The sequence below is a fragment of the Urocitellus parryii genome, unplaced genomic scaffold, assembly GCF_045843805.1.
Source record: "Urocitellus parryii isolate mUroPar1 unplaced genomic scaffold, mUroPar1.hap1 Scaffold_125, whole genome shotgun sequence".
Taxonomy (NCBI): Eukaryota; Metazoa; Chordata; class Mammalia; order Rodentia; family Sciuridae; genus Urocitellus; species Urocitellus parryii.
The window spans coordinates 432,351-446,486 of NW_027551931.1; the positions used below are offsets into that span (position 1 = coordinate 432,351).

The following is a 14,136-nucleotide window of genomic DNA, read 5'->3' on the forward strand; positions in this document are numbered from 1 at the left end:
ATTTGAATGATGCCTCTAACTGAAAAGAGAAGAATAAAGAAAACTGACACCAGGCAGAAAGAAAAGAAGGAAAAATCTATGAGTGGAAACTTCCAATTTATATGCTCAGAGAGATAAGAAAATACATTAATGTCGCGACCCCTTGCCCGCAAGGAAGACGCAACTCAGGAATCTTCTTCCAGCAGTTTATTCAGGCCTTTGATATTTCTTCTACTACTCCTCTTGCATGCCCCTCCCAGCCTTAATAAAGCATCTCAAGCCCCAATGCAAAGCCGCCACGTGGAACTTTCTCATAGGGTGTTGAAAAACCATGTGCCAACTCTCCCAAATAAGGAGTTGTTTATCACAAACCACAGCAGAGCCAGCGCCATCTTGTAATGGCGACCATAGTCTGCAAAAGCGGCAGAAGCGGCTCACCACACATTAAATCCATGAAACCAGCATTGCCTGATTTTTTAAATGGAGCTTTAAAATAACAAAATTTGTCTTGAAAATTAAAATCATGAGAGACAAATTACAAAGATAGAGGGATCTATAGATACAAATATAAATGTAGATATATAGATTATCAAGACAGAATGGAAACATAATGAAAAAGAACAGGGAAAGATAAGTGTCTTAGAAAGTTAATTCATTCAGAAGGTTAAAAATTGAACTGAGAAAAGTTTCAGAAAATGAATATATTAGAGTAGAAAAAATGTTCCATGATTAAAGACTGTCGGTGTTCAGATTCAAAAGACTCACTTTGTGCCAGCACAATAGATACATCATTATGAATTTCAGAGTAATGATGTTAAATGAAAATCTCAAAAACTCTCAGGAAAAAAAGATATCTATCACATACACACAGATGATCAGAAATCAAGCAATCATTAAAATTATTAGCTGCAATATCAGAAGCTGGAAGACAATAGAAATACCTTCAAAACTTGGAGGAAAATATTTGCCTAGATTTCTTTGTATAGCTAAGATAGAGATATGCAATAAATCAAAGTATTCTACATCATGCATCTTTTCTTTGGAAGCTACTATAACTTCAAATCTTCATTTTGATGAGGTAAAAAGAAGAGAGAGATAAAAATGCACAAAATGGCAATTCAAAAAGAAAGAGAAGGATGTCAAGAATGACAGACAGGTTACAAATCTAGAAACCAACCACTTTTTATTGGATCAGGAAAATGGAGAGGTCTAGGAAGGGTGTTTTCAAGATGGAGGTGGGATGAAAATCATAGATTTTCTCCTATGTTTGAACATATTGAGAGCCACTTTTTATTTCTGGAATAGAGTTTGGGGATGCAGGTGATTATGTATATGAAGGGAGTGGAAAATTTTTGAAATATTGAGGCAATTATTAACTCCAGGAAAAAAAAGGTAGTTCAAGAAGGGAAATATAAACATTATAGTGCTGTGCACTGAACAGCTGGGAATACAATTTGAACATAACAAATCATATAAAATTATTTAGCCAAGAATTACATTACAGTTATTTGGGAAGATAAGTTCATGATAAAGAAAAGGGTACTTGTGTGCATACATATGTGAATATCACATATTAAGAAGGCATAAGAATTTAAAATTCTTTTTTTAAGGGGGGACTGGGGACTGAGCTCAGGAGCACTTGGCCACTGAGCCACATCTTCAGCACTATTTTGTATTTTATTTAGAGAAAGGGACTCACTGAGTTGCTGCTGACTTTTGCTGAGGCTGACTTTGCACTCAAGATCCTCCTGCCTCAGCCTCCTGAGCTGCTGGGATTATAGGTGTGTGCCACTGTGCCTGACTTAAATCCTTTTTTAAAACAAAAATATCAACTCAGCAATTAGGCATAAAAAGAAAAGTTTTCACAGAAACTACTCCAAGATTTAAAATATTCACCTCTGGGGAGCAAAACGAAGGGTTTGTAAGGAGTGGGATAGTGAATCTCTGTTTTCCATTTCAACCCTTGAACACTTATTAGTTTTCTGTGACTTCTGTAATAAATTACCATAAAGCTGCTGGTTTTAAACAGCAGAACGTTATTCTCCCACAGTCCTGTGGTTAGAATGCCAAAATGGATTTCCCTGGGCCAAACCCAAGGTGTTGGGAGGGCTGTGGTCTGTCTGGAGGTCCTAGGGGAGAATTTGTTCCCTGCCTCTTCTGAGTTCAGGTGGCTACTGGCACTACCTGGTTTGTGGCTATGTCACTCCAATCTTTAAATCTCTCTCCACTCCATCATCACAAGGCTTTCTCTCTGGGTATAAAATCTCCCTCTCCCTTCATCTTATAAAGATACATTTAGAGCTCACCTGGACACCTCTTTAATCATGATCCTTAATTTAATCACGTCTGCAAAGACCCCTATCCCAAGTAAGATGACATGCACAGGTTCCATAGATGGGGCTGTGGGGATTATTCCTTAGCTAACTATGAACATTTTAGAAACATGTCAGTACATCTCTATATGATATATTAATTAATTAAAGGAAAGAAGGTATTTCAACATTTTTACTGTGATTATCCTTGGAAAGTTCTGAGAGGTTTTCCGTGGCCTCTCTAACGTGGTCTTGCATTTCCAGCATACATGAGTCGTGTAAAATGTTAATTTGTGAGTGGGGAAAAAAAGAGGCAAGGAGAAATATTTCATGCTTTGGCCAATCTGCATTTGCAGCTAACTGGTTCCAAGTTTTCCGTTTCAAATACAAACCCCAGGCAATTCTCCAGTGAAGTGACACTGACATTCACGTTGTTCTCTGGAAGACATATGTGTGTTGCAAACACACGCCTCCTGGAAGCCAAGACCTCAGGGGCTAGAGGGAGATTTTGTGGGGTTTCAAAACTGAAAAGAGTACTTTTAAACCCAATCTAGAGAGTCCTTTGCTCTCAGACGCACAGCCTATCTGCTTCCCAGCATTTAGCTTTTATCTATTTTTCTCCGACTGGCTGAACCCCCACATGAGAACGTGAAAGTTGAAAGGGACTTGAAAGATGGTTGGGTCTAACAGGATACAGCTGAGTCCAGAGGATTCCAGCGACGAACGGATGATTTCCCAGGCAATGGAGACAGGACGTGGACCTGGGGCTCCTGATTCTGGATGCCCAGAGCACCTAGGCTCTTCTTTAGTCCATGAATCTCTACCCTTTGCTTCTCTGTAATTTAGGAAGTCCTGGCACCTGCAAAGAACAGGAAGATGAGAAGACGGAGTGACTTGGGCTCAGGGGAAAAATAGAAAAGTGTGCTGGAGAGTTGGTAGTACTAAAAAGCCAGGTCTGGATGAAATCTAGGATTTTTATCCAAGTCAAAAACCTGAGGCCAAGAGGACCAATGGAGCTGTGGGGTGAAGATCTGAGCCTAGAGCTTTGACCTGGCCCCTCTAGCTCGGGAGAAGAACAGAAGCAGGACTTCCCAGGAATCGTGGGCTCTGAGGGGCACCCTGAGTCTAAAACAGAACAGTGAATAACACTGAGGGGTAGGCTCAAGGCTCAGATCCCTATCATGCCCTCCCCTGCCTAAAGCCTTCCATAAGTTTTCATTTCAGTTAATTAAAGTCAACACACATTGTCATGATGCACCAAATGGCTCCCGTCTCTCCAGCCTCAGCTCCTCTCACTCTGGGAGGCATCTGGCTCCCGCTGTCCCTCAGCGGTCAGCCCCCACCTCCACCCATACTTCCCCGCTGTCCCTCAGCGGCCAGCCCCCAACTCCTCCCATAGTTCCCGGCTGTCCCTCAACTGCCAGCCCCCACCTCAATCCATAGTGCCCTGCTGTCCCTCAGCGGTCAGCCCCACCTCCACCCATAGTTCCCCGCTGTCCCTCAACAATCAGCCCCACCTCCATCCATAGTTCCCCGCTGTCCCTCAGCGGTCAGCCTCCACCTCCATCCATAGTTCCCCCCTGTCCCTCAGCGGTCAGCCTCACCTCCATGCATAGTTCCCTGCTGTCCCTCAACGGTCAGCCCCACCTCGACCCATAGTTCCCCGCTGTAATTCAACAATCAGTCCCCACCTCCACCCATACTTCCCCGCGGTCCCCCAGCCCTCAGCCCCACCTCCAACCATAGTTCCCCTCTGTCCCTTGGTGCTCAGTCCCCACCTCCACCCATAGTTCCCCGATGTCCCTCAGCGGTCATCCCCACCTCCACCTATAGTTCCCGCTGTCCCTCAGCTGCCAGCCCCCACATCCACCCATAGTTCCCCGCTGTCACTCAGCGCTCAGCCCCACCTCCACCTAAAGTTCCCCGCTGTCCCTCAGCGACCAGCCCCCACCTCCACCCATAGTTCCCAGCTGACCCTCAGCGGTCAGCCCCAGATCCCCCCATAGTTCCCCCCATAGTTCACCCCTGTCCCTCGGTGCTCAGCCCCCACCTCCACCCATAGTTGCCCTCTGTTCCTCAGCGGCCAGCCCCCACCACCTCCCATAGTTCCCCGCTGTCCCTCAGCGGCCAGCCCCCACCTCCACCCATAGTTCCCCGCTGTCCCTCAGCGGCCAGCCCCACCTCCACCCATAGTTCCCCGCTGTCCCTCGTCGCTCAGCCCCCACTTCCAACCATAGTTCTCTGCTGTCCCTCAGGCGCCAGCCCCCACCTCACCCATAGTTCCCTGCTGTCTCTCAGCGGTCAGCCTCACCTCCACCCATAGTTCCCCGCTGTCCCTTGGTACTCAGCTCCAACCTCCTCCCATAGTTCCCCGCTGTCCCTCAGCTGCCAGCCACCACCTACACCCATAGTTCCCAGCTGTCCCTCAGAGGTCAGCCCCACCTCCACCCATACTTTCCCGCTGTCCCTCGGCGCTCAGCCCCCACTTCAACCCATAGTTCTCCACTGTCCTTCGGCCTCAGCCCCCACCTCCACCCATAGTTCCCCGCTGTCCCTCAGCGCTCAGCCCCACCTCCATCCATAGTTCCCCGCTCTCCCTCAGTTGTCAGCCCCACCTCCAAACATAGTTCCCCGCTGTCACTCAGCCATCACCCCCACCTCCACCCATAGTTCCCGCTGTCCCTCAGCAGCCAGCCTCACCTCCACCCCTAGTTCCCCGCTGTCCCTCAGCAGCCAGCACCCACCTCGAAACATAGTTCCCCGCTGTCCCTCAGCGGTCAGCCCCAACTCCACCCATAGTTCCACGCAGTCCCTCAGTGGTCAGCCCCACCTCCACCTAATGTTCCCCGCTGTCCCTCAGCGGTCAACCCCCACTTTCTCCATAGTTCTCCGCTGTCCCTCAGCACTCATCCCCCACTTCCTCAATAGTTCCCCGCTGTCCCTCAGCGCTCATCCCCCACCTGCACACATAGTTCCCCGCTGTCCCTCAACGGTCAGACTCACCTCCACCCATAGTTCCCCGCTGTCCCTCAGCGGTCATACACACCTGCACCCACAGTTCCCCGCTGTCCTTTGATGCTCAGTCCTCACCTCAACCCATAGTTCCCCGCTGTCCCTCAGCGGTCAGCCCCACCTCCACCTATAGTTCCCGCTGTCCCTCAGCGATCAGCACCACGTCCAACTATAGTTCCCCGCTGTCCCTCAGCTGCCAGCCCCCACCTCCACCCATAGTTCCCTGCTGTCCCTCAGTGGTCAGCCCCACTTCCACCCATAGTTCCCCACTGGCCCTCGGTGCTCAGCCCCCACATCCACCCATAGTTCCCCGCTGTCCCTCAGCTGCCAGCCGCCACCTCCACCCATAGATCCCCGCTGTCCCTCAGCGGTCAGCCTCACCTCCACCCATAGTTCCCCGCTGTCCCTCGGTGCTTAACCCCCACCTCCACCCATAGTTGCCGGCTGTCCCTCAGCGGCGAGCCCCTACCTCCTCCCATAGTTCCGAGCTGTCCCGCAGCTGCTAGCCCCCACCTAAACCCATAGTTCCCCGCTGCCCCTCATTGACCTGCCCCCACCTCCACCCATAGTTCCCCGCTGTCCCTCAGCGGTCACCCTGCACCTACTACCATATTTCCCCGCTGTCCTCAGCGGTCAGCACCCATCTCCACCCATAGTTCCCCGCTGTTCATCAAGGCCAGCCCCCACATCCACACTTAGTTCCCCGCTGTCCCTCAGCGGCCAGCCACCACCTCCACCCATACTTCCCCACTGTCCCTCAGCTGCCAGCCCCCACCTCCACCCATAGTTCCCTGCTGTCCCTCGGCAGTCATCACCACCTCCACCCATAGTTCCCCGCTGTCCCTCAGCAGTCAGCACCTCCTCCACCTATAGTTCCCCACTATCCCTCAACAACCAGCCCCACCTCCACACATAGTTCCCCGCAGTCCCTCAGCGGCCAGCCTCCACCTCCAACCATAGTTCCCCACTGTTGCTCAGCGGTCAGCCTGAACTCCACGCATAGTTCCCCACTGTCTCTCAGCGGTCAGCCCCACCTCCACCCATCCTTCCCCGCTGTCCCTCAGCAGCCAGTCCCTACCTCCACCCATAGTTCCCCACTATCCCTCAGCGGTCAGCCCCACCTCCACCCATAGTTCCCCGCTGTCCCTCGGTGCTTAACCCCCACCTCCACCAATAGTTCCCCACTGTCCCTCAGCGGTCAGCACATCCTCCACCTATAGTTCCCCCGCAGTCCCTCAGCGATCAGCCCCACCTCCACTGAATGTTCCCCGCTGTCCCTCAGCTGTCAGCCCCCACCTACACCCATAGTTCCCGCTGTCCCTCAGCGACCAGCCCCCACCTCCACCCATAGTTCCCAGCTGTCCCTCAGCGGTGAGCCCCACCTCCACCCATAGTTCCCCTCTGTCCCTCGGTGTTCAGCCCACACTTCCTCCCATAGTTCTCCGCTGTCCTTCAGCGCTCAGCCCCACCTCCACACATAGTTCCCCACTGACCCTCAGCCATCACCCCCACCTCCACCCATAGTTCCCGCTGTCCCTCAGCAGCCAGCCTCACCTCCACCCATAGTTCCCTGCTGTCCCTCAGCAGTTAGAACCCACTTCCTCCCATAGTTCTCCGCTGTCCCTCAGCGTTCAGCCCCAACTCCACCCATAGTTTCCCGCTGTCCCTCAGCGTTCAGCCCCACCTCCACCTAAGGGTCCCTGCTGTCCCTCAGCGGCCAGCCCCCACTTCCACCCATAATTCGCCGCTGTCCCTCTGTGCTCAGCCCACACCTCCACCCATAGTTGCCCGCTCTCCCTCAGGCGCCAGCCCCCACCTCCACCCATAGTTCCCCGCTGTGTCTCAGCGGTCAGCCTCACCTCCACCCATAGTTCCCCGCTCTCCCTCAGCCGTCACCCCCACCTCCACCCATAGTTCCCGCTGTCCCTCAGCGGCCAGCCTCACCTCCACCCATAGTTACACGCTGTCCCTCAACAGCCAGCCCCCACCTCCGTACATAGTTTCCCGCTGTCCCTCAGCGTTCAGCCCCATCTCCACCTAATGTTCCTTGCTGTCCCTCAGCGGTCATCCCCCCCACTTCCTCCCATAGTTCCCCGCTGTCCCTCAGCGCTCATCCTCCACCTGCACCCATACTTTCTCGCTGTCCCTCCGTAGTCAGCCTCACCTCCACCTATAGTTCCCCCTGTTCCTCAGCTTTCAGCCCCAGCTCCACCCTTAGCTCCCCGCTGTCCCTCAGCGGCCAGCCCCCACCTCCACCCATAGTTCCCGGTGGTCCCTCAGCGGTCAGCCTCACCTCCACCAATGGTTCCCCGCTGTCCCTCAGCAGTCAGCTCCACCTCCACCCATAGTTCCCGGCTGTCGCTCAGCTGCCAGGCACCACCTCCACTCATAGTTCGCCGCTGTCCCTCAGCGGTCACCCTCACCTCCACCCATAGTTCCCCGCTGTCCCCCGGTGCTCAGCCCACAACTCCACCAATAGTTCCCCGCTGTCCCTCAGCGGGCAGGCCCCACCTCCTCCCATAATTCCCTGCTATCCCTCAGCGACCAGCCCCAACCTCCACCCATAGTTCCCCGCTGTCCCTCAGGGGTCAGCCCCACCTCCACCCATAGTTCCCCGCTGTCCCTCAGGGGTCAGCCCCACCTCCACCTACAGTTTCCCGCTGTCTGTCGGCGCTCAGCCCCACTTCCACACATAGTTCCCCGCTGTCCCTCGGCGCTCAGCCCCCACCTCCACTCATAGTTTCCCGATGGCCCTCAGAGCACAGCCCAACTCCACACAAAGTTCGCTGTCCCTCAGTGACCAGACCCCACCTCCACCAACACTTCCCGGCTATCCCTCATCGGTCACCCCGCACCTCTTCCCATATTTCCCCGCTGTCCCTCAGCAGTCAGCTTCACCTCCACCCATAGTTCCCGGCTGTCCCTCAACGGCCAGCCCATACCTCCTCCCATAGTTCTCCCCTGTCCCTCAGCTGCCAGCCCCCACCTCCACCATAGTTCCCCGCTGTCCCACGGTGCTCAGTCCCCAGCTCCACCCATAGTTCCCCGTTGTCCGTCAGCAGTCATCCCCACCTCCACCTATACTTCCCCGCTGTCCCTCAGCGGCCAGCCCCCACCTCCTCCTATAGTTCCCCGCTGTCCCTCAGCGGCCAGCCCCCACCTCCTCCTATAGTTCCCCGCTGTCCCTCAGCGGCCAGCCCCCACCTCCTCCTATAGTTCCCCGCTGTCCCTCAGCGGCCAGCCCCCACCACCTCCCATAGTTCCCCGCTGTCCCTCATCAGTCAGCCCCACCTCCACCCATAGTTCCCCACTGTCTCTCGGTGCTTAGCCCCCACATTCACCCATAGTTCCCTGATGTCCCTTAGCTGCCAGCCCCCACCTCCACCAATAGTTCCCCGCTGTCCCTCAGCAGTCAGCCTCACGTCCACCTATAGTTCCCCGATGTCCCTCAGCGGTCAGCCTCACCTCCACCCATAGTTCCCCGCTGTCCCTCAGCGGTGAGCCCCATCTCCACCCATAGTTTCCCGCTGTCCCTCAGCCATCTCCCCCACCACCACCCATAGATCCCGCTGTCCCTCAGCGGCCAGCCCCCACGTCCACCCATAGTGCCCCACTGTCCCTCTGTGCTCAGCCCGCACATCCACACATCGTTCTCCGGTGTCCATCAGCAGCCAGCCCCCACATCCACCCATAGATCCCCGCTGTCCCTCAGCGGTCAGCCTCACCTCCAAACATGGTTCTCCGCTGTCCCTCAGTGGACAGCCCCCACCTCCACCCATAGATCCCCGCTGTCCCTCAGAGGTCAGCCCCACCTCCACCCATAGTACCCGCTGTCCCTCAGCGGCCATCCCCCACCTCCACCCATAGTACCCGCTGTCCGTCAGCGGTCAGTCTCACCTCCAACCATAGTTCCCTGCTATCCCTCAGCGACCAACCCCCACTTCCAACCATAGTCCCCCACTGTCCCTGGGTACTCAGCCCCCACATACACCCATAGTTCTCCGCTGTCCCTCAGCTGCCAGCCCCCACCACCAACCAGAGTTCCCCGCAGTCCCTCAGCGGTCAGCCTCACCTCCACACATAGTTCCCCACTGTCCCTCAGCGGTCAGCCCCACCTCCACCCATAGTTCCCCTCTGTCCCTCGGTGCACAGCTCCCACGTCCACCCATAGTTCCCCGCTGTCCCTCAGCTGCCAGCACCCACCTCCACGCATAGTTCCCCGCTGTCCCTCAGCGGTGAGCCTCACCTCCACCCATAGTTCCCCCCTGTCCCTCAGCGGTCATCCCCACCTCCAACTATAGTTCCTCGGTATCCCTCAGTGGTCATCCCCACCTCCACCTATAGTTCCCCGCTGTCGCTCAGCGTTCAACCACACCTCCACCCATAGTTCCACACTGTCCCTGGGTACACAGCCCCCACCTCCACCCATGGTACCCCGCTGTCCCTCAGCGACCAGCCCCCACCTCAACCCTTAGTTCCCCCCTGTCCCTCAGCATCCAGCCCCACCTACACCCATAGTTCCCCGCTGTCCCTCAGCGACCAGCCCCCACCTCAACCCATAGTTCCCCGCTGTCCCTCAGCAGTCACCACCCAACTCCTCCCATTTTTCCCCGCTGTCCCTCAGCTGTCAGGCTCACCTCCACCCATAGTTACCCGCTGTCCCTCATTGGTCAGGCCCACCTCCACCCATACTTTCCCGCCGTCCCTCAGCAGTCAGCCTCACCTCCACCCATAGTTCTCCACTGTCCCTCAGGTGCCAGCCCCCACCTCCAGCCATAGTTCTCCGCTGTCCCTCAGGTGCCAGCCCCCACCTCCAGCCATAGTTCCCCGCTGTCCCTCAGTGGCCAGCCCCACCTCCACTCATACTTCCCCGGTGTCCCTCAGCGGTCAGCCCCAGATCCCCCCATAGTTCCGCACTATCCCTCGGTGCTCAGTCCACACATCCACCCATAATTCTCCGCTTTCCCTCAGCTGCCAGCCCCAACCTCCACCCATAGTTCCCCGCTGTCCCTCAGCCATCACCCCCAGCTCCACCCATAGTTCCCGCTCTCCCTCAGAGGCCATCCCACACCTCCACCCATAGTTCCCCGCTGTCCCTCAGCGGTCAGCCTAACCTCCACCCATAGTTCCCCGCTGTCCATTGGTGCTCAGTCCCCACCTCCACCCATAGTTCCCGGCTGTCCCTAAGCGGTCAACCCCCCAATTCCTCCCATAGTCCCCCGCTGTCCCTCAGCGCTCAGCCCCCACCTCCACCCATAGTTCCCCGCTGTCCCTCAGTGGTCATCCCCACCTCCAACTATAGTTCCCCGCTGTCCCTCAGTGGTCATCCCCACCTCCACCTATAGTTCCCCTCTGTCCCTCAGCGGTCAGCCCCAACTCCACCCATAGTTCCCCACTGTCCCTCGGTGCACAGCACCCACCTCCACCCATAGTTCCCCGCTGTACCTCGGTGCTCAGCCCCCACCTCCACCCATAGTTCCCCCCTGTCCCTCAGCGGTCATCCCCTCCTCCAACTATAGTTCCCCGCTATCCCTCAGTGGTCATCCCCACCACCACCTATAATTCCCCGCTGTCCCTCAGCGTTCAACCACACCTCCACCCATAGTTCCCCACTGTCCCTGGGTACACAGCCCCCACCTCCACCTATAGTACCCCGCTGTTTCTCAGGTGCCAGCCCCCACCTCCACCATAGTTCCCCGCTGTCCCTTGGTGCTCAGCCCCCACATCCACCCATAGTTCCCCGCTGTCCCTCGGTGCTCAGCCCCAACTCCACCCATAGTTCCCCGCTGTCCCTCAGCAGCCAGTCCCCACCTCCACCCTTAGTTCCCCCCTGTCCCTCAGCGGCCAGCCCCCAACTCTTCCCATAGTTCCCCGCTGTCCCTCAGCTTCCAGCCCCCGCCTACACCTATAGTTCCCCGCTGTCCCTCAGCAGTCAACACCCATCTCCTCCCATTGTTCCCCGCTGTCCCTCAGAGGTCAGGCTCATCTCCACCCATAGTTACCCGCTGTCCCTGAGCGGTCAGTCCCACCTCCACCGATAGTTCGCCTATGAACCTCAGCGGTCAGCCTCACCTCCACCCATACTTCCCCGCTATCCCTCAATGGTCAGGCCCACCTCCACCCCTACTTTACCGCTGTCCCTCAGCAGTCAGCCTCACCTCCACCCATAGTTCCCTGCTGTCCCGCAGCGCCCAGCCCCCACCTCCACCCATAGTCCCCCACTGTTCCTCGGTGCTCAGCCCCCACATCCACCCATAGTTCTCCGCTGTCCCTCAGCTGCCAGCCCCCACCTCCAGCCATAGTTCCCCGCTGTCCCTCAGCGGCCAGCCCCCACCACCACACATACTTCCCCGGTGTCCCTCAGCGGTCAGCCGCAGATCCCCCCATAGTTCCCCACTGTCCTTCAGTGCTCAGCCCCCACCTCCACCCATAGTTCCCCGCTGTCCCTCGGTGCTCAGTCCCCACCTCCACCCATAATTCCCCGCTGTCCCTCAGCGGTGAGCCCCAGCTCCACCTATAGTTCCCCGCTGTCCCTCAGCTGCCAGCCCCCACCTACACCCATAGTTCCCCGCTGTCCCTCGGCGGTCAGCCTCACTTCCACGCATAGTTCGCCGCTGTCCCTTGGTGCTCAGCCCCCACCTTCACCCATAGTTCCCCGCTGTCCCTCAGCTGCCAGCCCCCACCACCACACATACTTCCCCGGTGTCCCTCAGCGGTCAGCCGCAGATCCCCCCATAGTTCCCCACTGTCCTTCGGTGCTCAGTCCCCACATCTACCCATAATTCTCCGCTGTCCCTCAGCTGCCAGCCCCAACCTCTACCCATAGTTCCCCGCTGTCCCTCAGCCATCACCCCCAGCTCCACCCATAGTTCCCGCTCTCCCTCAGAGGCCATCCCACACCTCCACCCATAGTTCCCCGCTGTCCCTCAGCGGTCAGCCTAACCTCCACCCATAGTTCCCCGCTGTCCATTGGTGCTCAGTCCCCACCTCCACCCATAGTTCCCGGCTGTCCCTAAGCGGTCAACCCCCCAATTCCTCCCATAGTCCCCCGCTGTCCCTCAGCGCTCAGCCCCCACCTCCACCCATAGTTCCCTGCTGTCCCAAAGCGCTCAGCCCCCACCTCCACCCATAGTTCTCCACTGTCCCTTAGCGGTCGGCCTCACCTCCACCCATAGTTCCCCGCTGTCCCTCGGTGCTCAGTTCCCACCTCCACCCATAATTCCCCGCTGTCCCTCAGCGGTGAGCCCCAGCTCCACCTATAGTTCCCCCCTGTCCCTCAGCTGCCAGCCCCCACCTACACCCATAGTTCCCCGCTGTCCCTCGGAGGTCAGCCTCACTTCCACGCATAGTTCGCCGCTGTCCCTTGGTGCTCAGCCCCCACCTTCACCCATAGTTCCCCGCTTTCCCTCAGCTGCCAACCCTCTCCTCCACCCATAGTTCCCCGCTGTTCCTCAGCGGTCAGCCTCACCTCCACCCATAGTTCCCCACTGTCCCTCGTGCTCAGCCCCCACATCCACCCATAGTCACCCGCTGTCCCTCAGCTGCCAGACCCACCTCCACACATAGTTACCCGCTGTGCCTCAGTGGTCAGCCTCATCTCCACTCATAGTTCCCCGCTGTCCCTCCATGCTCAGCCCCCACCTCCACCCATAGTTCCCCGCTGTCCCTCAGCGGCCAACCCCCTCCTCCACCCATAGTTCCTCGCTGTCCCTCAGCGGCCAGCCCCCATGTCCTCCTATAGTTCCCCGCTGTCCCTCAGCTGCCAGCCCCCACCTCCACCCATAGTTTCCCGCTGTCCCTCGGAGGTCAGCCTCACCTCCACCCATCGTTCCCTGCTGTCTCTCATAGGTCAGCCCCACCTCCACCCATAGTTCCCCACTGTTTCTATGTGCTTAGCCCCCACCTCCACCCATAGTTCCCCGCTGTCCCTCAGCGGTCAGCCTCACATCCACCCTTAGTTCCCCGCTGTCCCTCAGTGGTCAGCCTCACCTCCACCCATAGTTCCCCGCTGTCGCTCGGTGCTCTGTCCCAACCTCCACTCATAGTTCAGTTAACATTTATCAAGTGACTACTTAGGTCAGCCTTGCATTGATTTGTCACTTTGGCCCTGCTAAGAACACACTGATGTCAGGATTACTAAACTCATTTTACATGTGGAAACTGAGGCACATAAATTTTAAGTAACTTACCTAAGGATGTACAGTGAGTGTAAGAACAAGGATTTGGCCCCAGGCCTAACTGACTTCAAAGTCTGCACTCAACTCATGGGAATAGAAAAGTAGCCAACCTGGAAAAACTATTCTAATGAGCCAACAACAGGAAGACATGTACACCAAGGGTCAAGTTTAAACAAAATCAAGTATATTATCTAACTTTTGTCAACCAAAATCATAATTGCATGATGGTTGCCTGAGGAAGCATGTAGCGTGGTCACAAAATGGAATTTTTCTCTAGATGAATAAACTGGCCCAATCAGGAACACAAGTACTCATCCCTTTGCTGGAAATAGAAGATATGAGTTTGGGGAATGGATGGGGAGGAAAGAGAAAAGTTCTCTATTCTGTCTTCTTTTTCATTAAAACTTTGCAGAGAAAGTACATCAAATCATTTCCTCCCTCCTCAGTAACAAACATGGGGCAGAGACCACAAAATAATCAAATCCATCCAGAAAATACTTTCCAAGGGAAATAATAATCTCAAATCACAGAACTTTGGCAGGCAAGAGAGATTTGGAGGAACATCAAGATAATGATATTGGTCAGCAAATTAGATACAGCACTGCAATCCAATAAGAAAGCAAAATCCAATGCTAATGTGACTGGCAAAGTTTCCC

At 55.9% G+C, this 14,136-nt stretch overlaps 1 protein-coding gene across 1 annotated transcript in view; it reads right to left on the bottom strand.

Moving 5' to 3' along the window:
* Positions 1–224: 224 nt before the first annotated feature.
* Positions 225–14,136, bottom strand: part of LOC144251614 (flavin-containing monooxygenase 5-like) — a 60,297-nt gene continuing 46,385 nt past the window's right edge. Inside the window, exon 7 of the mRNA XM_077794444.1 lies at positions 225–3,150. Within this exon, the coding sequence (XP_077650570.1) occupies positions 2,898–3,150 (253 nt within the window). The 3' untranslated portion in view covers positions 225–2,897. The remainder of the gene's footprint in view (positions 3,151–14,136) is intronic.